The 26,124-nt window shown below is 45.0% G+C and overlaps 1 protein-coding gene across 1 annotated transcript in view; it reads right to left on the minus strand.

Moving 5' to 3' along the window:
• Positions 1–26,124, minus strand: part of DCP2 (decapping mRNA 2) — a 106,091-nt gene that overhangs the window by 50,139 nt on the left and 29,828 nt on the right. Inside the window, exons 3-7 of the mRNA XM_029571565.1 lie at positions 19,694–19,821; positions 16,096–16,194; positions 6,153–6,305; positions 4,240–4,352; positions 3,982–4,089 (exon numbers count right to left, since the gene is read on the minus strand). Coding sequence (XP_029427425.1) covers positions 3,982–4,089; positions 4,240–4,352; positions 6,153–6,305; positions 16,096–16,194; positions 19,694–19,821 — 601 coding nt within the window. The remainder of the gene's footprint in view (positions 1–3,981; positions 4,090–4,239; positions 4,353–6,152; positions 6,306–16,095; positions 16,195–19,693; positions 19,822–26,124) is intronic.

The raw sequence follows: 26,124 nt of genomic DNA on the forward strand, positions 1-26,124 counted from the left end.
GAACTGCAAGTACACCAACCAGACCGCCGGGGCTTCCAGGCGATTGATGCTCCAGAAAGATTCTTCTGTATTCCAGCATCCTTGAGCTGTTAGTTCCTGACAGTGAGCTCCCCAATCCTGGAACTCGCAACAGTCATGCGTGCCAACCAGTCCAGTGATGTCAGGGAAACTTCCTCTCTCAGATGATCCGCTTGCAACCACCACTGGAGGTGAGAGCAGACTTCCATCGGCAAGTGGAGCCAAATCAAATAGTCCTGAGACTGTGGGTTCCAACAAGACAGCAGGGAGCGCTGAAGTGAACGCATATGCGCCCTTGCCCAGGGCACCACTTCCAGGGTTGCCGCTACCAAACAGAGTATCTGTATAGAGGACCACACTGTCGAGCATTTAGTGTTCACCAAAAGACACACCTGCGACATCAACTTCTTAATACGAACTTCTGGCAGGAAAACTTTGCCCTGCCTCGTGCCGAACCAAACACCCAAATACTCCAAAGACTAAGATGCCTGAAGACTGATTTTGGCTAGGTTCACCACCCAACTGAGATCCTGCAACAAGGAGATCACCTTGAGGGTCACCAGGTGGCTCTCTTCTAGAAGCCTGGTTTGAATCAGCCAGACGTCCAAATACGGGTGTACAAGGATTCCATCATCTCTCAACTCTGCTGCCATCACCACCGTAACCTTGAAAAAGGTTCTGGGAGCGGTGGCCAGACCACAAGGCAGCACCTGAAACTGATAAAGGTGCCCTAACACCACAAAATGCAGAAAGCACTGGTGGTCCAGTTGGATGGGAATATGGAGGTATGCCTCGGACAGTTCCAAAGAGGTTAGAAATTCCCAAGTGCATGGCCATTATCACTGAGCGCAATGTTTCCATGCAAAAATGAGTCGCCTGCAAATGACTGTTGACTCCTTTGAGATCCAGGATGGGACAAAAGGAGCCCTCCTTCTTGGGCACAATGAAATAAATGGAATATCGCCCTATACTTTGAGATGTAAGTACTGGAACCTCAACCCTCAGACTGAGGAGCCTTGACAGCAAGGAATCCACTGCCTGCTTCTTCTGCGGGGAGTGGCAGGGAGATACCATAAACACGTCCTGAGGAACACTGCAAAACTCCAGCGCATATCTTTCTTGTAGCACCTCCAGAACCTACTGATCCCAATGTGATCTCGACCCACCTCTGAAAAAAAAAAAAAAAAAAGAGAGAGGCATCCCCTATCCCCTGTTCCTGAGGGTGGGTCAGCAAACCTTTATTGTGAGACTCGGAAGGATCCACTACCCAAGCCAGCGCCTCGCTTGGGCTGTCTGGGATGAAAGGTCAGACCTGACCTGCCAAAAGACCGAGTCCTCTGAAAGGTCATCCCTCTGTAGGGATGAAACCGCTTGGAACCCCTCATAATAAAGGGGCGTGACAACTGCTTCTTATCCTCCAGCAACCAAGGAACAAGGGATTCGCCCCACTTGCTGGCCAGTTTCTCCAACTTGCTCCAAAACAAGAGCGAGCCTTTAAAAGGCAGTTTCATAAGATTAGCTTAAGAGGTAGCAAAGGCCGACCAATAACGTAGCCATAACTGACACCTGACCGCTATTACCGAAGCCACTCCTCTGGCCGAGGTGTGGGCCAAATAGCCTGCATCTGCTAAAAAGGAGGCGGCAGGTTCCATAACTGCTCTTCTAAAGTCTGGGAAAATCAGGGCCAGCAGTTCACCTCTATGAAAGAACCACAACATAGTCCAGTCCTGGAGGAATTTCCCCATCCTCCAGAGTCAGGATCTACATCATCAGTGCCATCCGGATTCCTGTCAGGAATATCCGCAGCTAACAGAGGTGTACTTCGATGCTTAAAAGTAGTACTGGAAGAGGGAGGCCACTGCCTGAGGATCTGACCTGACAGGATTGGACAGGTGGAGGACTGCAATCATTGAAAAATTCCTCCCAAGAAAGGTAGAAGGATCCATGCCAAAACCAGAAGGCACCTGGGGATGGCAGCTCAGTGGGCATCAGACATTCCTCCAGACATGTCCTTAACCAGGCCATCATCAGGCTGCGAAGAACCAGGCTTAGTAATATCAGAGGAAGATAATTCTCTCTGAGCCTCTAAGCAGCACCGACACATATTACAAGGTACTCCAAGCTGATATGCTCGACTAGGACAGGCAGCACAGAGCGAAACGCGCTTAGATTTCTTAGGCATTGGCGCCATTAGTCCATCAGTACACTTAACAGGTGACTGAAGATGTGTATCCATCCAAGTTCATGATGAAAAAAAATTTAGGTGCACAAAATCTATGCCCCCAAATGTTAGGTGCCCCAAAGTCCATGCGCCACAAAACTAAGCGCACTGTCACCACGCCAAACCTGGGAGCACAATCAATATATATGTTAGAACGTGCACACAGGCAGCGCACCCAAAATATTGGGCACACAATTCAGACACAGCCAGACGCATTTTTGCACATCAACGGTCCTGTAGAGGGCAGCCGAACACACAGAAAAATGTGCAAAAATGCGTACGAAAATGCCATCACACGGCACAAAGGAAAAAGCCTAATAGTGGGGCATAGCCCACCCGGGCTGCTCAACCAGCCAGGCTGCCCAGTTCCCTTAACTTTCACAAGAGTGGGAATGAACGGCGGAACGGTGCGCCAAGCACGGAGCCCAGAGGAAGTCCTACACAACCCCGCTACTCTGATTTTTTTCTCTCTTTTTTTTTTTTTAAACTTACTTGAGCTCAGCCCATCCCAGCTGAGTATGGACACGGTCTCCGGCTGCAGAGGGAAAGGGCATATGCCATCACCTCAGCGTTCAACTTCCTGCACCCGCTGCCTTTCAGCTGTTCAGACAGCTAAGTCCACGCCAGCAGATAGAAATGGAGCAAACTGATGTCACAGGATATATGCTCCTGCAGGTTCAGCTTGGAGACGAGAGAAAGACTAAAGAGGTTAGGGCTGTTCAACTTGGAGAGACAGCTGAGGGGGGATATGATAGAGGTCTTTAAAATCATGAGAGGTCTAGAACAGGTAAATGTGAACCAGTTATTTACTCTTTCAGATAATAGGACTAGGGAGGCATTCCATGAAGTTAGTATGCAGCACATTTAAAACTAATCTGAGAAAATTCTCTCACTCAATGCACAATTAAGCTCTGGAATTTGTTTCCAGGGGACATGGTTAGTTCAGTTAGTGTAGCTGGGTTTAAAAAAGGTTTGGTTAAGTTCTTGGAGGAGAAGTCCATCATCAGGCTGCGAAGAACCAGGCTTAGTAATATCAGAGGAAGATAATTCTCTCTGAGCCTCTAAGCAGCACCGACACATATTACAAGGTACTCCAGGCTGATATGCTTGACTAGGACAGGCAGCACAGAGCGAAACGCACTTAGATTTCTTAGGCATTGGCGCCATTTGTCCATCAGTACACTTAACAGGTGACTGAAGATGTGTATCCAGCCAAGTTCATGATGAAAGTTCATGATGAAAGTTCATCCCATGCTATCATCAGTAGCATGGGATATACTTAGTTTTTGGGTACTTGTAGCCTGGATTGGCAACTGTTGGAACAGGATGCTGGGCTTGATGGACCCTTGGTCTAACCCAGTATGGTAATTTTTTATATTCTTATTAAAAAAAAACAAAACAGCTCCCGGACCAAGGCACTCCTCAGATTCCACAGAAATCACCTTAAAGATTCTCAGCTGGGAGAGGAAGCATTTGGTATTGCCGCAGGAGAGCAGGGCAATTTATTTTTTTCTTCTATTTCTCCTATCAAAATCTAAAGCAATCCCCAGTAGAGAAATGCATGTCCACCATTTACTGGAGACAGAGAATACTGGCAGGCTGAGGTCACTGCAGGAGCATATATACTGTGACATCAGTTTGCTCCGTTTCCATCTGCTGGTAGAGGTGCATAATCCACTGGACCTGAATCCATCTGTCTATGTGCTAGGAAATAGAACTTAATTTTTCATCCATTGCCTTACCTCATCTTCTCAAGATTAAGCTTGGATGGAGTGCTACCAATGGATGCAAGTCCGTTGTCACTGTCAGAGGAGTCTCCTAACCGTTTGGTGATCCAGTCTCTTAAGGGTCTACAGAAAAGAAATATAAGCAGAGCAAACACCACCCAAGCTCATTACTAAACTAAATGAAAGTTCTCAGACACTGGAGAAAAGAAGACAGTATAAGCAAATCTTGTATTTGCCCAGTGCAGACGACTTTGGATAGTAATGAACACATACCGTATAAATGGAATGGCCATAAAAAACTTGTTAGGAGCCAAACCAAGTTTAGACTTTGGGGTCATGTCATTTCTATGGCATGGTAATTTTTCAATTGGAAACCATTCAATGTTCTGAAACAGAAAAAAAAATTAGAACACAACTAGGTTATCCAAACCCAAATAACTAAATTTTGGTACAGAGACTGAGTTTCATCATTTCCTTTGTAATGATAAAAAAAGCAGGATGCTAGCAACCTGAAAATTGCATGTTCAAAGAAAACTTACCAGGTAGTTGAGCAGAGATGATATTTTTATTAGTCTGGTGTGTGAGAAAGCCTGTATATATATATGTTTATGTGCATTTTCAAGAGACAGCCTGTATACGTGTGTGTGTGTGAGAAAGCCTGAGTTTTTAGGGAGAGAGCTTATGTATGTGTGTGAGAATGAACATGTGCAAGTGTGCATGTGAGAGAGATGATAAAAGTTGTGTTCCCCCTCCTCAAACCACAACAATCTCAAAGTGACTGGATACCATAAGATCCCAGATATATAGAATGGGAGAATTTTTAATCCTCATTAGTTTTAATTGTTGCGTGTTATTTGAGGTGTCTGTTTTGAAATATTTTATTGGTGTTTTGGGAAATTTTATACTTTTTTTTTTTATACAAAGACTTTATTGGCACAAGAAAAAAAAACAAGTAACAGCACACCACATAATTTTTCCTCTTACATACTATGCAACAAGAATGGCCAATATATAAAGAACAACATTACAAAACAAAACTCCTATCCCTGAACATCCCCCTCCTTCCACTTATTGCCAAGTTAATCTCCTTTAGAATGCCAACCCTCTGCCACATTATGTCAAAGTTGGAATAGGTAGAACAAAAACTACTTTTAGAATTGACAATGGTGCATCAACAATTTTAAAAACAGATTCAAGATCTTATTGAGATGATGTTTAAAACCTTAAAGATTAAACAAAATATACGCACAGGTGTCACTAACAGTAGGAGATAAATACAGAATAAAAAGAGAGACCATGAAGAATAAACCAAAATGTGCAGACAAAAAACAAACTGGAAACTGCAACAAGCCAGATGCAGTATATTACCATTCCTCATAAAACATCAAGCAAAATCAAGAAATAAAAAACAATCATTTTTCAAAACAGCTGATGAATAGAAAATTCAATAATTTAAAACACCCACTCAAAAAAAAAATATAAATCTTATTTTGTTGGGTGGCTAAAACTCACCAGGGATTTCTTTATTACACATTGGGTCCTTGGGAGTTTTTCTTGTAGTCTTATAGCCAAGTAGCAGAACAGCTAATGTCAGGCCAAGGTATGTTTAGCCTAGGGATGTGCTCTTTTTGGTTTATTTAAGGGGGAAAAAATAAAGTTTGTGCTGATGATTTTTTGGCTCAAGTTCTGCTGGTGATGTGTGATCCAGGGATACATGATAGAAAATGAAAAAAATGTCTTTCTATTCTATAAATGCAGGTGGAGGCAGAGGAAGAAAGACAAAGAAATGGGACAGGGGTAGGAAAAAGGGTAGAGTTAGGGAGGATGCTGGACTGAGGGTAGGGATAAAGAGAGGTAAAGTAGCACAAGAGGTGCAGTAGGAGGTTATTTGATAAAATTTGATTACAATTTCATTGTAAGTTCAAAGTGGTTTACAATAAACAGCAACAAAACACGTGTTGTTGGAGCTGTCGTGCCTTCATCATTTTTTTGTGGGATGATTGCAATTTTCAGAGTCGAAAGTTGGCAACCCTAACTGCCCTGTGTGATCAGAATCCACAACTAAGTGCTGGAAACAAGAAAATGAAAGGTTTGCATTTCATTATATCAGCTCTGAAAGAACCACATAACCATTTATCAGAACTAAAAAGGTCTGATTTTGAATTTGAAACCATTTTTAAAAATACCCGAATTTCTCTCCTTGTTTTTGGGTTGAATTTTGTGTCCTTTGGAACCCCTGGAATGATGTACAAGCGCGCTAACTGATCATTGATTCTCAGCTCTATGTAGTCATTAATGCACATGCGCTCTTTGATGTCAAAACCCGTTTCTTCGAACACCTGAAAACAGAGCAGAAAGATCACAAACTAGAACCTATTTTAGACATGTTTGCAGAAGCATGCAGCTCTTGGAATGAGAAAAAAAAAATGGGCCACAAAAATATTTTCATATTTAATCATGTAACTTCAAAGAGGTATCTCACAAGATGCAAAATATATTTTAGAGGTAAGAAATTAAGATAACATTTTGTATTGAAATTCCAAAACACTCAACTGGATATTTGCAACTTGTACAGAATGTTAATCTGGGTTTTTTTTAAACAACTTAGGCAGTCTTCTTACAAGTAAAGAACTTTTAATATCGAGAGGACTAAAAGGAAAAACTACAGAAGGCTTGTTAAAAAAGCAAACAAAGCACAAAGGAGTTCTGTAGGTACTGGGATCTAGTCTCTGCCTGCTGCCTGCAAAGTAGCAGAAAGAAGATGCCAGTCACAGTGCTTGATATCTGCATGTTACTTAGCATATCTAGAACACTAAGCTCAAATGCTGCCAAGTGAAAAAAAAATACTTCAGAGGGTCACTCCTATCTTAAAATCTTTGCACTGGCTCCCAACACTCTGCTGAGCCAGGTTTCAAATCTTAGGGCTTACCAAAGTTTATTTATTTGACAGTTTTATATATATATTCTCAAAAGCTGTGCACCATACTAAGTTCTCATCTCACTCCATATATGCCTTCATGCTCTGTGCCTCACTGGCACCACACAGAACCTTTTCAGGTTCAGTTCCAACCCTATGGAACTCTGCCATTTATGAAACTAGTGCCTAATCTGCTACTTTTCAAAAAACTATTAAAATCCTGGCTCTATAAAGCAGCTTTCAGTCCATTAGATGCAGTATGACCCACTTCTCAAGCTTTATTTTCCAATACTTAGAATCATTAGCAGAAAATGTCTCCTCTTTATCCCGTCTGCTATACAGATTTATTCTAATCATTCAAATTGCATTCCTGCATTTTTTTTTGTTATCTTTTTACCTTAATGTGCTTTACTCAGATAAATGCAGTTAGAAAATATATTTTGTAACTTCTAATGTAGATGCAGAATATTACAACACTCTTTGAGCTCTAGTTGGAAAGGCATAAAATCAGGATATAAAATTTTCACCTATGAAATACTGAAGTTTTTTTCCTTCTACCTCACAGCAAAGAACTGTCCAAGCATGATTAGTTTCTTCCAGCCAAACCATGAGCCAGATTCATTAAGGCTCTTCTCCCATTTTGTGTCTATGGGAAAAAACCTGTAGTGAATCAGGTACTATATGAGAAAAAAATCTGTGACTAGTCAAATGACTTTCACAAAAATGTAGTTTTAGTTCACTAGTTAAATTACCTCACATGTAATATTTTTACTTTTAGGTATATGGTGGTTGTTCAGCCCAGCCTTTGGGATTCAGTCATTTAAACATAGGGCATGCAAAAATGCAGCCAAACTAAGGACACTGGTGTGAGGTCCTGACAGGCAGTTTTCACCTCTCATCTCCTTGTCCTACACTTCCTACTTCCGGTCAGCAAGTTGCCAGAGCTTGGTTCTCAGTTCTCTGGCCCCCTGCTTCTGGATTTCTTCTTGCTGTGTGGACACCAGAATAATCCTCGCTTCTCCGGATCTGTTGAGTCATCTCATCTAAACTTCCCTTTTCCAGTTCACTTGTGCTTCATACTGCATTCCTGCTTAGTCTTGGTTTGCGGGCTAGTACCTAAGCCCTGCTGGCCATCAGCACCTGAGGGCTCAACCCAAAGGGAAGATGGCCACTGCAGGCATAAGACACCCAACCACTGCTCCAAGTTGGAACCAGTCTGATTCGCCTTGCCAATATACCGGCCAAACCAACCTCGGGGTCACACCACCAGCAAACCATGCCATCACAACTGGCAACAAAAAACACAATGTTCTAGGTCCAGCCCAACCCTAGCTTCTCTGAATACTGTAAAGCAGCAGCTCCACCAGCATAAAAAACATTTCCTACCAACACAGATTTGTTTCCTTGAAGGTGCATAGGGTTTCTGGTACCTAATGCTGCATGGACCTGGCCACATCACAGAGGTGATGCAGTCAGGCTGCGGGCGGATGACCAGTAAATGGTAAAGGTGCCCTCCATGTTTTGGGCCAGTAAAGTTTAATAGCCACCTAAGCATGCTGTCTGAAGGGGGAAAAGGAGGGAGAAAGCAATAAAAATGGAAAAGAAAGAAGAAAAATTGTACTAAGAAAGCTTCATGTTTTATATTTTTTATTCAATTCATCTCCTTTTCTGCCCCCCCTCTGCCAGTTAGGGCTAATTAAGGAGCAGGGAAGGAGATATTGCAAGATTTTCTTTATGCCCAGCAGAGGGGGGCAGAAAGAGGTAAGTATTTTTTTCCTAAACCGTACAGCATTAGAGAATATACATTGTATAGGACATCCAAACACTTGTGGCAAAAACTATCAAAGGGGTGCCTAAACCTTTACACACAGCTGTTTTGAATCTGGCAATGCCAGGCCCACCACACAACCTGGCCTTGTGGGTGGTGGTGAACTTAACTCATTGACGGTCTCCATTCAAACTAAACTGTAAACACAGTTAAAGTCAGAGGGGATCCTGCAGGGAATATGCTGAAGTAAGTATAAAAGTGGTAGAAGTGCAACCATTTTGAGCAGATTGATTCGGCCAGCTCAAGATATAGGAAGGTTATGTCAGTTCCTCAAGTTCATTTTCAGTGTTTGTATAACTGCAGGGAAATTTGCTTTGAACAAGCTTTGCAGTTTATGCACCATCTCAGTTCCCAGGTATTAGAATATTGAGACAGGCTGGTATAAACAAGTTTGCTTACCGTAAACGTTGTTTCCGTAGATAGCAGGATGAATTAGCCATGCTGTCATGGGATCTGTCCATCAGGTCCGGAAGGCGGAGCTTAATAAAGCAGAGGTTGATTTTTGTATCCTCTGCGCCTGCGCGTGTGTGTTCCCGCGCAGGCAGATCTACTCTCCTCAGTCTGTAATTAAGCAGTATAGTTGATTGGTAGACTGTGATTGCCAGGGCAGAGGGTGGGTCAGCATGGCTAATTCATCCTGCTATCTACGGAAACAACGTTTACGGTAAGCAAACTTGTTTTTTCCCGTCGATAGCAGGGCTGAATTAGCCATGCTGTCATGGGAGTCCCAAGCTCCCCATTGATATCTATATAGGTGGCAATCACTGTGTATGCACTGTGGCAGATTGTAGGACTGTGTGACCTACACGTGCATCTGCTGATGCCTGTTGATCTAGACAATAGTGCTTAGTAAACGTGTGTAAGGAAGTCCAAGTAGCTGCCTTACAAATGTCAATGGGTTGTATGTTTCTGAGATGAGCCCAAGACGTCGCCAGGGCCCGCGTCTGGTGAGTCCTTGGTTTGCTTGAGAGAATCTCGTTTCTTTTATGATAGCAGAATTGAATGCATTGGACTATCCAGCTTGATATGGTACGTTTCGAGACTGCTAGTCCTGGAGCTTTTGGATCAAAAGAGAGGAAAAGTTGGGAAGGACGGTTTGTCGACGTCGTCCTATTCCTGTAGTAAGCCAGAGCTCTCTTACAGTCCAGGGTGTGCAGTAAGGCTTCCCGTGGCGTGGAATGCGGTTTGGGAAAAAACGTTGGTAGCTCTATACTCTGAGTAAGGTGAAATTGGGAAACGACCTTTGGGAGAAACGTTGGATGAGTTCGAAGGACCACCTTCTGATGAAAGAACTGTAAGTATGGTTCATAGTGTACCAACGCCTGTAGTTCACCCACTCGTCTAGCTGAAGTGACTGCTACGAGGAACACTACCTTCCAGGTAAGGAATTTTATGTGGGCCAATTCCAGTGGCTCGAACGGAGGAAGCATGAGTTGTTCCAAAACTACATTAATATTCCACGGAACCGGTGGTTTGGTCATGGGAGGTCTGATATGTAGTAGACCCTTGAGGAAACGAGTAAGCAACGGGTGAGTCGCTATAGAGGCCTGCCTATATGGTTTATGATAGGCCGCAATGGCACTGAGGTGTACTCTTATCGAAGTGGTGGCCAGTCCTGTGTCGAATAATGTATGCAGATAGTCCAGCAACTGTTGCGGTGTACAGTCCACCGGTGATACTTGTTGGGCTATACACCACCTGGAATATCTTTCCCATTTATATTGGTAATTACGTCTAGTAGAGGGTTTCCTAGACTCTAGCAGGATACGTTGAGCATTAAGAGAGACCTTCTGCTCAGTTAGCAACCACCTGTCAATCTCCACGCCGTCAAGTGCAGGGATGAATGCAGGGGATGTAGCAGCGTTCCCTGATCCTGCAGTAGTAGATCTGGGCGCTGCGGAAGTCATATTGGCGTGTCGCAGGAAAGGTGCAGGAGGTAACTGTACCAGGGTTGCCGTGGCCAGGCTGGGGCGATGAGGATTAGCTGAGCTTTGTCCAGTATGCATTTCTGAATAGTTCTGGTTATCAAGGGAATGGGCAGAAACGCATATAGCAGGCCCGACGTCCACGGAATGAGGAAGGCATCTTGTACCAACCGATATTTGCTCGGACGAAGTGAACAGAATTTCGGAAGCTGCGCATTGAGTTCCGTCGCAAATAAGTCTATCAGTGGTGTGCCCCATTTGGCAAAAAGACTGAGTACTACTTCTCGGTTGAGGGACCATTCGTGTGGGTGGAAGATTCTGCTCAATCTGTCCGCCCTCGTATTTGCTATCCCTGGCAAGTATGTGGCCTGGAGATGTATGCAATGTTGGTGCGCAAATCGGAAGATAAGTAGCGCTTCCTTGCATAGGATCCATGATCCCGAGCCCCCTTGTTTGTTGATATAGAACATGGCCACCTGATTGTCCGTGTAGACCATGAGTCTTCGTCCCTTCAGAAGGTGTTGGAAGGCTTGGAGAGCATTGCGAATCGCCCGAAGTTCCAGTAAGTTGATTTGCATCGACTGCTCCGGTAAGGACCACAGACCTTGTGTCTCGTGGACTTCCAGGTGTGCCCCCCAGCCTCTTTGTGAGGCGTCTGTAGTGAGGACCACGTCGTGCATCGGTTGTCTGAACAATGCTCCTTTTATTAGTGTGGACGGGAGGAGCCACCAGGCTATGTCCCGCTTCATTTCTGTGGTAAGGGTAATCGATTGTGTGAGCGGCTGAACGTGTTGGCTCCATTGTCGCTTGAGACCCCACTGGAGCCTCCGCATGTGTAACTTGGTATTCGGTACTAGGAAATTGGCCGCTGCCATATGCCCGAGAAGGACTAGAATTTGTCTCGCCGACGAGCATGATTTCGGTAGGATATCGCGGAGAAGGGTCCGCATTTGTGTCTGTCGGTCCTGTGGCAAGTAAGCCCTGGATTGGGTGGTGTCGAGGGACGCCCCTATGAACTGTAGTTGTTGTGTCGGTGTCAGGTGGGATTTCTTGAAATTGACCACCAGACCTAGTTGGTGTAAACACTGAAGGATTTGATGTAGGTGGCAGAATAGGGTGTCCTGTGACGGTGCTACCACTAGCCAGTCGTCCAGATAAGGAAAAATAGTCATCCCTTGTCGCCGGAGGTGAGCCACCACCACTACCATGCACTTGGTAAATACCCTGGGTGCCGCTGATAACCCGAAGGGTAGTACCCTGTATTGGTAATGTTGCTGTCTGTAAGTGAAGCAAAGGTATCGCCAAGAAGAAGGATGAATCGGGATGTGAGTGTATGCATCCTTGAGGTCTATTGAACACATCCAATCGTTGGGTTGCAGCAAGGGTAGGATGGATTTTAGGGATACCATCTTGAATTTCTCCTTCATTAGACATTTGTTGAGTTCCCGGAGGTCTAAAATGGGTCGTAGGCCCTCCGATTTCTTGGGAATTAGAAAATATGGGGAATAAAATCCTCGATTGTAGTTGTTCGAGGTTAGTCTCACTATCGCCCTCTGGCGGCATAGGTGTAGTATCTCCTGTTGGAGTTGTGGATGATCCCTGAAGTGTGTGACGGAAGGAATGTGCGGAAGGTGAGGCTTGGTCTGAAATTGAAGACGGTACCCTCGTTTTACAATATCCAGTACCCATTGATCCGATGTTATCTGGTTCCAAATTGCAACACGGACCTGAATTCTTCCTGGCGGAGATGGTTGGAGTGATGGTGGCTGTAGGCTCAAAAAGACCGGGAGGTCTTTGGAGCCGTCGACTGTTGTTGCGGTTGTTGACGTGGCGCCCGTGGTCTACCTCTACGAGGTAGGGTAGAGTGCTGTTGTTGTTGTTGCTGCCTTTGATAGGGCTGATAGGTATTATACGCCTGAGACCGGTATCCTTGATACTGTCGGAACGGTCTCCGTCCGTAGGAGGATCTACGTTGATATGGAGAAAAACGTCTTGATGGATGGTACGTGGAATGAGAGTGAAGGGACTGTACTGCCAATGCCTCATCTTTGAGTTTCCCCACAGTTTCCTGCAATTTCGATCCAAACAGGTTCTCACCTGTGCAGGGGAGGTTGGCAAGCTTGCCATGCACATCTTCCCTGATGGAGCTGGAGCGAAGCCACGCTGTTCTACGCGCCGCTATGGCCGTCGCAGAAGCCCTGGAGGAGGTCTCCATGCCTTCATAAACTGAACGGAGCAGGTGCCTGGAGCACTCCTCCATATCATACAGGGTCTGAGGTGTCTGCCCTCCGACGGTGGACAAGAGGCCTTTTGTCGCTTGGATACAGTCATATAAATATTGCACCATATAAAATTGGTGGTGCATAATTCTGGTTGTGAGCATCGAATTTTGGTATATTTTTCTCCCTACCTCATCGAGATACCTATGATCTTTGTTTGGTGGATAAGATGTGTGTATCTTCGATTTTTTGAAGCGTTGCATAGCGGACTCGACAACAACTGATTCGTGCGGTAGTTGTGGGAGTGCATAGGGAGTTTACTTTTTGAGTCTAAATTTAATATCAGACTTCCTGGATACTGGCTGAATGGTTTGAGGGGTCTCCCAAGACTTTAAAAGAAGTCGATGCAGCAGGTCCTGAGGTGGAAGCGTAGTCGGTTCACCCGGAACATCGAAAATCTTTAGGAGCCCCAATGTCTCCGCTCTGGGGTCTGGATCCTTCTGAATTTGTAGCTGAAGAATGTTTCCTATCTTTTCCAAAAACTTCGGGTAGGAAAGGTCTTCAGGCGGTGAGTAGGGTTCTTGTTGACCCTCTGGAGGGTCTGATGGAAATCCCGTGGATGAAGTAGGTGAATCAGAGAAGGACCCGTCATGATCACGCGATACTGAATAGGTAGGTGAATGCGGAAGAACTATATCACTCCGTGGAGATTGTTGGTCACTAGCGTCCCCCCTTGTATCTGGATGTTCTTGATCTCGTATCGATTCTGCTTTATCCGTTTCCAATATAAAAGATGATTGAATGGTCTCGAAAAACCCTGACAAGGACTGTGATAATTGCCAGAAGGCGTCCTTTGTAGCCTGCGGCATTACAATTGCTGTAGATTGTCCTTGTTGATCTTTCTGAGGACTAGGAGCATGATGTGTGTGCTCTGGTAGAGACATCGAACCCGGGGAAGGGTGAGATGATGTGATGTATATCGGAGAGGCGTTGCTCCGGTGATGGGATACTCGTGATGACCTAGATGATGAAGGGCTAGTTTCTCTATGTCGTCTATGTTTCTTCTTGTGATCCCGGTCCAGTTTTCTCTTCTTAGTAGGAAGAGAAATTGGGTCGTCTGGTAGTTTATGAGATCTTCGAGAACTATGTGAAGAGGAGCTTGACCTTCCATGGTGAGAACTACAGGAAGTGGAGCTGTGGTCAGCCGACCTTCTACGTTTGTGAGATTCTGTTTGTGGTACAGCCAAAGTGTATAGTTTTGGATCTCTGTTCGTAGATGTGGTTATAAACGATCCCGTGCGCTCTCTTGTGGGGTCAAATGACGAAAGGAATCCTGTATCCTTGGAAGTATTCGGGGTCCCCCGTTGTGTCTGGGATGGTAACGTGGGACACTGCGGCGCCGTGAAACCCTTCGATTTCGAATGGCGCCGTGGTTCTGTACGGCTCTCTGCTGCCGTGATACGTTTCGGCGCCTTATGTTTCTCCGGCGCTGTGTGGCTTTCTGGAGCCGAATGTTGTGACGGCGCCGTGTGGCTCTTCTGCGCCGTGAGGTCCTTCGGCGCCGTCTGGCTGGTCGGCGCCGCACGACTGTCAAGCGTGCTATGAGAGAGTGGCGCCGTACGGGTCTCCGGCGCCGTGAGAGTTTTCTGCGCCGTAAGGACTTGCGGTGCCGCGGCACCGAGACGCTCCACTTGTTTTTTAGGGGTAGTGTCTTTCGGCCGCTTGTCCTTTGGCGCCATCTTACGCTCTTGTGTTTTTGGCGCCGAAGTGTCTTGAACGGACGGCGCTGTACCTTTCGGTTTTTGAACCTTGTGGCGCCGTTTTTGCGGCTCCTGTGCCGTTCCCTCCGTATGGCGCCTTGGTGTGGGGGTGAGTGTCGGCGTCAAACGGCGCGCACTCTCCGTGTGCCTATGAGGCGATCTTCCCCGCTTCAAATCTCGACTGGACATTGATTGAGTCGACGATTTTCGGTCTTGAAGGGTTGCAGGGCCCTGCTCCCCTATAATGTGGCTATCGGAAAGAGCCTTTGGTGCCGAATATTTTACCTTCTTCACCGGTCCCGGTGAAGAGTGGGCCTCAGACGCTTCAGGAGTACTAAGGAGCTCTCTAAGCCTGTAGGCCCTTTGTTTTTTCGCCCTGGGGGACATTTTAGAACAGAATGCACAATTAGAGACATCGTGAGCGCTGCCGAGGCATCGATAGCAGCGGTCGTGGCCATCCGTGACCGACATCATTCGATTGCAGCGGCAGCGCTTGAATCCTGATTTTGACATTGAGGAAAGTTGTAGCTCCGTGTGCGATCCGGCACGCGGAAAAAACAGACTGAGGAGAGTAGATCTGCCTGCGCGGGAACACACACGCGCAGGCGCAGAGGATACAAAAATCAACTTCTGCTTTATTAAGCTCTGCCTTCCGGACCTGATGGACAGATCCCATGACAGCATGGCTAATTCAGCCCTGCTATCGACGGGAAAATGTATTCTTTATTGGCACAGGATACTTCAGATTCAGAAAAAGGTAATTTTACAGCCAGATAGGCTACCATACAAGTTTAATACAGATACAAGTGCAGCTCCTGACTTCTTGGGATTTGTTGGGAGCAACTTTATCATTAAGCTTACAATGAGACTATATGTATATCACCAAATCTGAACCCTGAGATAGAAGGTGATGGCCAAATCATCTGTGCCAGGCATTCTAGGGTGAAACTGAACATAAAAGTAGAGAATGGGCATCCTTGTCTGCTGTCTTTGTGAACATGAAAGACTGAAGACAGAACACTATTATAACTTGAGTACAAGTGGGTATAGTAGATTGAATTCATGATGTGAAAACAAACATATCAAAATTTATCCAACACTTTTTTTTTACAATTCCAGGATTGTGATCACCAAAATTTCATCTGACCAAATACCTGGATAATTTTCTTCACTTATATTCTTAAGACTTAAAGGGACACTGTCTGGGTTGGTAAAATGGGAAATTATGAACATACATAAGTGATTTTAAGTTGCAGTAAAGCAGCAAAGATATGCAGAGTGAATCGGGATTGGCCTATCCTACTGAGCTAGTTCCTGATAAACTGCTGATGAAGCTCCATGGTTTCAATTTGCTTATCTTTAATAAGTGGAAAATAGCTATAACCAATGATCAGTCACAGCAACATGACATATCAGCACCCAAAACTGTTTCAATTTATGTTTTGATGGGTTACATTTGACTACATACTGTTGACCTCACCTCTCTTGCAGCACAGTCATGAGGTGCTTCTTCTTTATTCACTTTTCCTTTTGGAAACCCCCAACCAGACTTGGCTAGATAGCCCTGTACCAGGAGTACCTGCAAAATCCAAAGCATATGCAGCAGTGAAGCACCATGTCAATTACAGGCTTGCTGAATATCAATACATAGTAATAAAGATCAAAATCTGGCTAATAAAAGACTTTTTTTTTTTTAAAGATATTGTGAAAATGATCAAAAATCATTTGATACACAAAACAGTTATCTAAACAATTCATTATTGCCACAATGCCTTATTTGAGCAGGTGCAAGTGCCAGCTCATTCCAAAAACTAGCTCATCTGCAAGAGGAAGCTGGCATAAAAAAACCTACTGCTCATGAACAAACTTTTATAAGTACGTGAAAAAGTAAAATTTTAGCTTTTATAAACAGTGCCCTTCATTTTCAGTATTTATTTTTCTTTGGAGTTTCAATGTTATAATAAAAAATAAGTTAGTGGAAAAATTAATTTTCCACTGATTTTTCACTTGTTTATTATAACAAAATCATTTTTCATTATAACACAAATTCCTAGGAAAAAAATAAAACTGAAAATGAAGGACATTACAGATATACAAATATTGTGAGGCGAGTCAAGGTATCCATTTTGATTATTGTAATAAGAAGTTTCATCCAGCAAGACCAATCCAGATGCATGGGATGTTCCCAAGCTAATTCTCCAACAGGCAGGACACTGCCAACCCTGCTCTTAAAACTTTCCAGCTAAAGGAATTTTCCTCCCTGGCCAGAACATTCAGGTGACACTGCTTCAAAAAGGAATGAAAAGAACACCAGGCTCAGCCTTGCAAATTTCTACTGGCAAAAAAAAAAAAAAAAAAAAAAAAAGCAGAGTTCCATCTGGAAGCTGCCTGCATCCTAATAGAATGGACCCTCAAGCTTTTGGGCATAGACAGTCCCTTGTTTATGTAAGCTGCTCCAATCACTTTCTTAAGCCAATGTGCAATCAAAGCCTTTGTGCTTTGCCTTTTCTACAGCCACTGAACAGTACAAAGAGATAATCCAACTTCTGGAACCCATTTGTAAACTTCAAATATCACAATAAAGTTATCCTCACAAGCAAACACCGTTGAGCATATTCCTCCCTGTATGACTCCCTATGAAAAGAAGGAAGGCACACCAACTGATTAAGGCGAAAGGGAGTTACTACCTTTGGAAGAAAGGAAGGAAATGTACAAATCTTCACCATTTCCTCAGAGATCAAAAATGGTTCCCTACATGAGAGGGCCTTTAACTGTGAAATATGCCTAGCTGAACACATCTGCGTCAATCCTCAAAAACCTCCAAACCTTCATATGTGCCAAAGATTAGGACTTATCTTGAGCGCAAAAGGTATTCATAACCTCAAGAGAATAGATTTTCTTAATCTACTTGGACCTCTCAAGGGACAGGCCATAAGACAAAATTGAGTTGAATTTTGTGTTCCACTGGGCTCTGGATTAACAGACCCCAAAATCCTGGAGACAACATTAACAGATCTCCATCCAACATCTTGATCAGATTTGCATACCAAGGACACTGCAACCACCAAAATCACAAGCCCTAATGCAATAAGATCCTCTGCAGGACGTTGCCTACTGGGGCCATGGGGGAAATGCATACAGAAGGTCCTTTACTGGCCAGGGCTGAATTAGAGCATTCAATCCAGAGAACTACCTTTCCTTTCTGTGACTGGAAAACCTGCCCACCTTTGCATTCTTGCTGGTTGCTAACAGATACACTACTGGCTCTACCCACCTGCACAAACAACTTCTACAACTGAGCCCATTCTCCAGGATCCAAGGAGTGCCCCCTTCCTCCCCATTTCAGATCCCTCTTCCTAAATTCTCCCCTCCTCATTCCCTTTCCTTACCCTGCTTGAATCCCTTTTCTCCTCCCTCTCCTTCTTGCCTCTATCCTCCTCTTCCTCTTATCCCTCTACTCCTCCTACCTACGATTCCCCCATTTCCCTCTTTCAAGATATCCTCTCATCCCATTCCTAAATACCTTCCCCTTCTTCCTCCCCAATCATTAAGATCCCTTTTTCTCTAAAAAAAAAAAAAAAATCAAATACATTAACTGGACACAAATGTCAGAAAATGCAAAATACATAACTACCACAGAATTTTGAGAATTCTGTCACAGAATTTGCCAACTCTTGCCGCAGAATCTTGAAAACAATTTGCCGCAGGAAACTAGGTGATCTGACTATTTTACTGTCTGTTGAAAGCTCCAGTACTTAGGCATCCACAGTTTTTTTTAATAATTTCTCCATGTAATAAACAGATTTGCAAAACAGAGGGGTAATTTTAAAAGAAGCGCGCGGTTCCTGGCACTTGCACATGGACGTGCTGATTTTATAACATGTGCACATGCATGCTGGATTTTACAAATACGTGCAAGCAGCGCGCACAGGGGGGGGGTGAATTTTCGAATATTATGCTCGGCGATGCAATCGGGCCTTCCCCAGTTCCCTACCCCCTTACCTAACCTTTCTTCCCTTTCCCCTCTCCACCCCGACCCCTAACCCCCTACCTAACTATAAGAATTTTTATTTTTTTTACATTTTTTAATTACTGCTCCATTAGAACAGAAGCAACTTGCACATGCCGGCCAGCTGTCGGAACACGCTTCCCCATAAGAGTAGCTAATGGCTGCTGAACCGGCCGGCCTCCAGCCCGCCCCTTTATCAGGGCCCAGCACTTGTGCATGTATCGGCAGTTATGCACGTGGCCGGGCCCTTTTGAAAATGCGCATGGTACATGCAGGTCCCGGTCACGCACTTAAACTGCCAGTATTTGCGTGCATGGCCCTTTTAAAATCCAGCCTAGAGGGTTTAACCAGTAAACAAAGCCAATCTGATCTGGAAGGATAAGGGCACTTGCTGAGATTCTATTACAGGATGAATATCCGAGGATATAGTTCCTTTTAATTTTCTGGGGATCATAAACATACATTATAAGTATCAGGTAAATGGCACATCTTTTGGCTTGCTGTGGACTTTCAGAAAATAAATTACCATAACTAGGAGTTGGCCAACTAGAAGAAAGTTGAATTTAAAGTCTTGGAGTCTTCTTTCAGCTTAACTAACGGACCAAAAAATTAGATTTATACGAATTCAAATATCAGAACACTATGAATTAGTAAATATAAGTTGCTAAGGTTAGTTTTTTTAGTGAGGCACAGAGGGTTTCTACACTCAGCAGGAAATTTTTCTGGTAATTAGAATGGAGCTGGGATTTTGGAAGGACAGGAATGGCAAAGTAAAACCAAGGCATTCTACGTTTCATAGGTCTTAGTAGGCTCCACCTACTAAGAATATGTACTTTAGAGAAGAGAAATAAGATATACAAAATTAAAGCACCAACAACATGTTTAAGGTACTCATTTGGTTGCTTGATAGTGGCAGAGTTCAACCCAACTGAGTTTTGCTCTGTTTCTAAATTTCCAGTTTTTCAATGGATATTACATTTTACATCATAAAATGTACCAGCTACTCTCTCGCAAAGAAAAAAAAGTGACCTTGAAGAGATGGAAAAAGTTAATTTAATTTCCAACTTACATTTTCAAGTGTCTCATCAAGAATAATTGCACCGTATGTTGGAACGCCCATCTTGTACTCCTTCCACTCATCTAAAACCCTCTGCACATCTTCACCATCAGGCAGCAAAAATGGACAATGATGAAAAAGTACAGCAAGTCAAGGATATTCACTTTCAAATCTGGCATCCATTTATATGTATGGAATGACCAACAGAGAACAAGTGGTGTTTGTTTTTGGACTTTACTGCCTTTCTTGTACCACAATAATCTAGAAAAGAAGCAATTAATGATTATATACAGGCATAACCCAACAGTAATTCACTGCCCCCTTGTTTTCAACCTCATGCTAAGTACTTTAGCCACTCAATGCACCTTATATTTTGCTATCACAAGTTTCCTCCATTTTCCACTAGTAAAAAAAAATATATATATATAACGATTACATACTAGTAATATTTGTTAGCTGAACTTTTTACCATTATACTCTCAACTTAATGAGGAGTGTACCTTGTTCTGCAAGCAAATACTGGTAAGGCTGCAAGATCTTCTTAGGACCTCCCCCTCTATACATAAGGCCTTGCTACTTCCGTGGCAGTACAGACTAGAAAAATCCTTGCATGGAAAGTTGGTGAAGAAAGCAAACATATAAAGGGGGTTGGTGGGTAGGAAGGCTGTGTTGGGGGAAGAGCGGAGTTTGACTGACAAACATTACTGGTAAAAAAATTACTTTTTATTCTACAGCAAATTTTTCCCTTTATGCTTTTATTTTTTTTTTTTATTTTAATCTAAGTTTACTGGGTTTTTTTTTTAGTTTTGTGCTTTTTGCTTCTTTATTTTCACTTTGCTCTCTCCTCTCGCCTTTCCCTTCTTCTAGGCATTACCCACAAACTCTCTCTGATTATTTCACTTCTCTCCAAGCACTTTCTTCCTCTTACCCATGTCCTCTCCCTTCTGGCACACCAGTACAGGGCCTAGCAACATGGGGCAAGTGAAGACCATGGCATCTTGGTTGGGGACCTGCTAGTGCCAACAGTGGCTTCTTGACCAGCAATCCTACCCAGCGATGTGAAGGTGGCGAAGCAATGTGACAAGGTGATACCTAAATCCAGAAGAATACTGGGCCGCACAGAGAAAGCAGAGTTGCTTACCTGTAAACAGGTGTTCTCACAGGACAGCAGGATGTTAGTCCTCACATATAGGTGACATCATCAGGATGGAGACCAATCACAGAACACTTTTGTCAAAGTTTCTAGAACTTTGACTGGCACCTACTGGGCATGCCCAGCATGGCACTAACCCTGCATCCAGCAGGGGTCCCCCTTCAGTCTTGTGTATAGCAAGAAGTACGTGTGAAAAATAAAATAAATCGCAAGCGAATCCAACTCCGCGGGGTGACGGGCGGGTTTCGTGAGGACTAACATCCTGCTGTCCTGTGAGAACACCTGTTACAGGTAAGCAACTCTGCTTTCTCACAGGACAAGCAGGATGGTAGTCCTCACATATGGGTGACTAGCGAGCTGAGGATGCCCGAGCAATGCACCAAAGACATGCAAAAGGCACAACAGGGGTGGATTTGGGTAGGAGGGCATCCTAAAAACCCTGAACGGGTCGCTGGTACATTTGTACATAACTTGTAATGTGACTTGTATATCGTTTAACCATTTATTCTTTCCTTTTTCTTCCTGTTCACCAAGTTCTGCCACCCTTGTTAATTGTAACTGTACTTTCGGTCACCTGAGTTCTAGTTTGATGTATTTAATGCACTCCCGTTTCATGTAAACCAGCAAGATATGTTCTCATGATTGCCGGTATATAAAAACCTTAAATAAATAAAATAAATAAAAAATGTTGGGTAGTTAAGCCGAGAATAAATTTCGCAGGATAGACTGGCCAAAAATGGAATCTTGCCGGCCAGCCTTATCCAAGCAATAATGGGCTTCGAAGGTATGGAGAGAGCTCCAGGTCGCAGCCTTTCATATATCAATAAGTGGCACGGAACGAAGGTGTGCCACTGAGGTTGCCACGGCCCTAACAGTGTGCTTTCACACGGTCTTGTAGCGGAATGCCTGCTTGCTGGTAGCAAAAGGAGATACAGTCTGCTAACCAGGAGGAAAGGGTCTGTTTTCCCACTGGATTTCCCAATTTGATGTTATCGAAAGAAACAAATAATTGAGTGGGCTTCCTGTGGGTTGACTATGCTCCAGATTAAAGGCTAGGGCACGTTTACAGTCCAGGGAATGTAGAGCCTTTTCCCCTGGGTTCGAATAGGGCCCTGGAAAGAAAGTAGGTAAGATGATAGATTAAGATGAAATTCCGACACTACCTTTGGTAAAATCTTAGGGTGTGTACAGAGGACCACTGTCATGTAGAATTTTAGTGTAAGGCAGGTAGGTGACTAACGCTAACTCTGCGAGCGGATGTTATAGCAAGAAGAAAAATTACTTTCCAGGTGAGATAGTGGAGATCGCAGGAGTGGAGAGGCTCAAACGGAGGTTTCACGAGCTGCCCTAAGACCACGTTAAGGTCCCAAGCGGGGGCCGGAGGGCGCAATGGAGGTTTCAGGTGGAGCAAACCTCTCATGAAGCGTGTGACTAAGGGCTGTGTCGAAACAGAGATCTCCTACTTCGTTGTGGAAAGCAGCTCCCGCACTAACATGCACTCTTATAGAGGACGTTTTCAGGCCTGATTCTGACAGATGCCAGAGATAGTCCAGAAACTTCACAGTGGAACGAGTGAAGGGGTCTACGGACATGGACGTGCACCAGACCGTAAACCTTTTCCACTTAGAACAATAAGAGCGTCTCGTGGAAGGCTTTCATGAAGCTACCAGGACTCGGGATACCGACTCCGAAAGGTTAAGGGGTTGGAGTATTAACCTTTCAACATCCAGGCCATCAGGGATAGGGCCTGGAGGTTGGGGTGGCGTAGGCACCCATCGTTCTGAGTTATCAGAAGCAGATCCTCCCCTAGAGGGATGCGCCAACGAACTGATAGGTCCCGGAGGATTGGGAACCAGACTTGGCATGGCCAGTAAGGGGCTATCAGAATCATTAAGCCCTTGTCCCTTCATAACTTCACGAGAGTCTTTGATACGAGTGGAAGTGGAGGGTACGCGTCGAGGAGACCGCTGGACCACGAGAGGGCAAAAGCATCCCTCGGCTGTGAGTGGCGGCTGCGAATGAGGGAGCAGAAGTTCTCTACTTCGCAGTTGTGGGTGGACGCAAAAAGGTCTATCTGTGGATACCCCCAACGTTGGAAGATAGTGTCCACTACAGTGGGGTTGCGAGACCATTCGTGCGGATGAAAGGTTAGACTCAACAGGTCCACGCCCACCAAGTAGGTCGCTCTGAGATACATTGAGTGGGAAAGATCCCACATCTGTGCAGCTTCCTGACACAGAAGGTAGGAGCCCGTTCCCCCTTGCTTGCTGATATACCACATCGCCACCTGGTTGGCAGTCTGAATCAAGATGGCCGTGTTTGAGAGACAATCCTGAAAGATTCTGAGGGCATATCTGATCACCCGAAGCTCCAGGAAATTTATCTGATGTTTGGCTTCCTCTGGAGACCAGATTCCCTGAGTCTGGAAGCCGTCGACATGAGCACCCCAACCTAAGTTGGAGGCGTCCGTTGTCAGGATAATTTGAGGTTCTGGAATTTGAAAGGGAAGGCCTTGAAGAAGATTGGAGAGCCGCATCCACCAGGCCAGCGACATGCGGAGCTGCTTGGTAACGTGGACAATGCAGGACATTGAATGATAAGCCTGAACCCACTGGGGCTTCAGAGTCCATGGCGAGACGTGCCATTGGAGTGACATGTACAGAGGATGCCATGTGACCCAGCAAAATGAGGAAATGAGCCGTCGTGTAATCTAGATCCTGGAGGCATTGCGCTAGGGACATGAGAATATGAGCTCAATCCTGAGGGAGGAATGCTTTCGCCTGCAGGGTGTCCAGGTCAGCTCCTATGAAGGATAGGGTTTGAGATGGAACTAGGCTGGACTTGGGATAATTGATCAGAAACCTGAGAGATAGAAATGTATGGAGAGTTAGACGTAAGAAGGCTAGTGCGTCCCTTAGTGGAACCCTTATCAGCCAATCGTCGAGATAAGGGTAGACATGGACGCCCTGACACCTCAGGTAGGCCGTGACCACAAGGCACTTGGTAAAGACTCGAGGTGCGGATACTAGGCCAAAGGGCAGTACCCAGTCTGGAAGTGCCGGAGGCCAACTAGGAATCGAAGGAATTTGTGGCGAGATGGAGTGATCAAGATGTGCGTGTATGCGTCCTGAAGATCCAGAGAGCAAATCCAATCTTCTCTTTGCAGTAGAGGAAGTACAGAGCCCAAGGTTACCATCCTGAATTTTTCCTTCTGTAGATACTTGTTTAAGGCACGCAGGTCCAGGATTGGACGAATGCCTCCCGACTTTTTTGGAATGGGGAAATACCGGGAATAGAACCCCTGCCCCTATCGCCCTGAACTTCAGAAGGATTGAAACCTCCTCCTCCAGAAGAGAGGAGTGGTTGAATGATCCCCACGTCGGCCGAGGTGGGGAGTCTGCTGGTACAGACAGGAAGTTGAGGTGGTAACCTTGAGTCAGTACAGCGAGTACCCACTGATCCAAAGTGATCGTGTGCCATATGTTGGTGAAGGGGCACAACCGACCGCCAACGGGTACGGACGATAGAGGAGGTTGGCTTATGCTCTCCAGCGAGGAGTCAAAATCCAGCAGTTGGGCCCGGTGGAGGAGCTGGCTGAGTTTTCTGAGGCCTGGATTGTCTGGCCTGACCTTTCTGGTAAGGTCTGGAGGGGCAACCTAGAGTAGCAGGAGGATAATATCTCCATGGCTTAAAGGGCAGCCGCTTAGAGAGTATCTTTGGAATGTCTTTTTAGAGGTGGACGGGAAATTGGAAGGCACCGACGAAAGCTGGTGTAGAGTCTCATGGTGGTCTTTGAGCTGTGCTACGGTCTCCTGGATTTTGTTCCCGAAGAGATTATCTCCAGCTCAGGGCAGGTCAGCCAACCAGTCCTGTACTTCTGGTCTTAAGTCAGAGGACTTCAGCCAGGCCCATCTTCGTGCACTACTCCCCGCTGCGGACACCATAGAAGCAGTGTCAAAAATGTCATAAGCAGCACGGATCTCATGCTTGCCAGCATCTAGACCCTTCTGAGCCAGGGTATTGAGCTGATCCTGAAGCTGGTCAGGTAAAGACTCATAAAATTCCGGGATCTTTTTACACAGGTCTCTGTTATACTGTGTCATGTATAACTGGTAGGAGGCAATGCGAGAAATAAGCAATGAGCCATGGAAAACGCGACAGCCAAATGCATCCAGGGACCTCTGTTCTTTCCCTGGAGGTATGAAAGAATGAGGCTTAGAACATCATGCCTTTTTCTGGGCTGATTCTACAACCACAGAATGGTGATCCAGCTGTGGTTTTTGGAAACTAGGGGCAGTCTGTACCAGGTAGGTGGCATCTGTTTTTTGATTCACCGGTGGTACAGATCCTGGATGCTCCCAATTCCTCTTCAACAAGTCCAGGAGGACTTCATGAACGGGTATGGACATGATTTCCTTGGGTGCTCTACGAATTGGAGCACATCCAGCATCTTGTGTCTGGAGTCCTCTTCCGTCTGAAGTTGGAATGGTATAGCTTCAGACATTTCCTTTATAAAATTAATAAAGGACAGGTCCTCTGGAGGAGAATGTCTTCTCTCCTCAGGGGGAGCTGGCTCTGAAGGTAGATGGCACCGGCTCAGACGATGTCGAAGCGCTCTATGGAGTCTGTGGCTTTGCCTGAAAAAGAAACTACATCTTCTCTGAGCGGGCCTTACGGCCCTTCGGTGTCATTTGGGCACATCTGGTGCAAGTTAAGACGTCGTGGTCCGACCCCAAACACAACACACAGACCCTATGCGGCTCTGTGATGGACATTGTCCAAGGACAAACAGGGCACCGACGAAAACCCGACACCATGGCTTTGACAAATATTTAGCCACGGTGCGGTCGATGGCCAGTAGGCCCCGAAGGGAAACCTCGACGGGAAACGACTGCAAATGAGGATAAAGCCTTACCTTACGACCACGGACTATGGAATCGATAGGGGGACCCCTATGGGGTAGAAATTTTTAAAATTTTAGAAATAAGTTCCGTGAGGAAAATTCCTGTCAGGAATCTCTCGAGAGCTCCTTAACCCGCATGGCTACTGATGTGCGGAAAAAAAAAAAAAAGAGACTGAAGGAGGACTCCTGCTGGATGCAGGGTTATAGTGCCATGCTGGGCATGCCCAGTAGGTGCCAGTCAAAGTTCTAGAAACTTGGACAAGAGTGTTCTGTGATTGGGCTCCATCCTGATGATGTCACCCATATGTGAGGACTACCATCCTACTTGTCCTGTGAGAAAGGAATAACCAGTAAGAAAAAGGAAGTGATAATACCCTTGTACAGGTC

This window comes from Rhinatrema bivittatum, chromosome 1, assembly GCF_901001135.1.
Source record: "Rhinatrema bivittatum chromosome 1, aRhiBiv1.1, whole genome shotgun sequence".
In the NCBI taxonomy this organism is placed as follows: Eukaryota; Metazoa; Chordata; class Amphibia; order Gymnophiona; family Rhinatrematidae; genus Rhinatrema; species Rhinatrema bivittatum.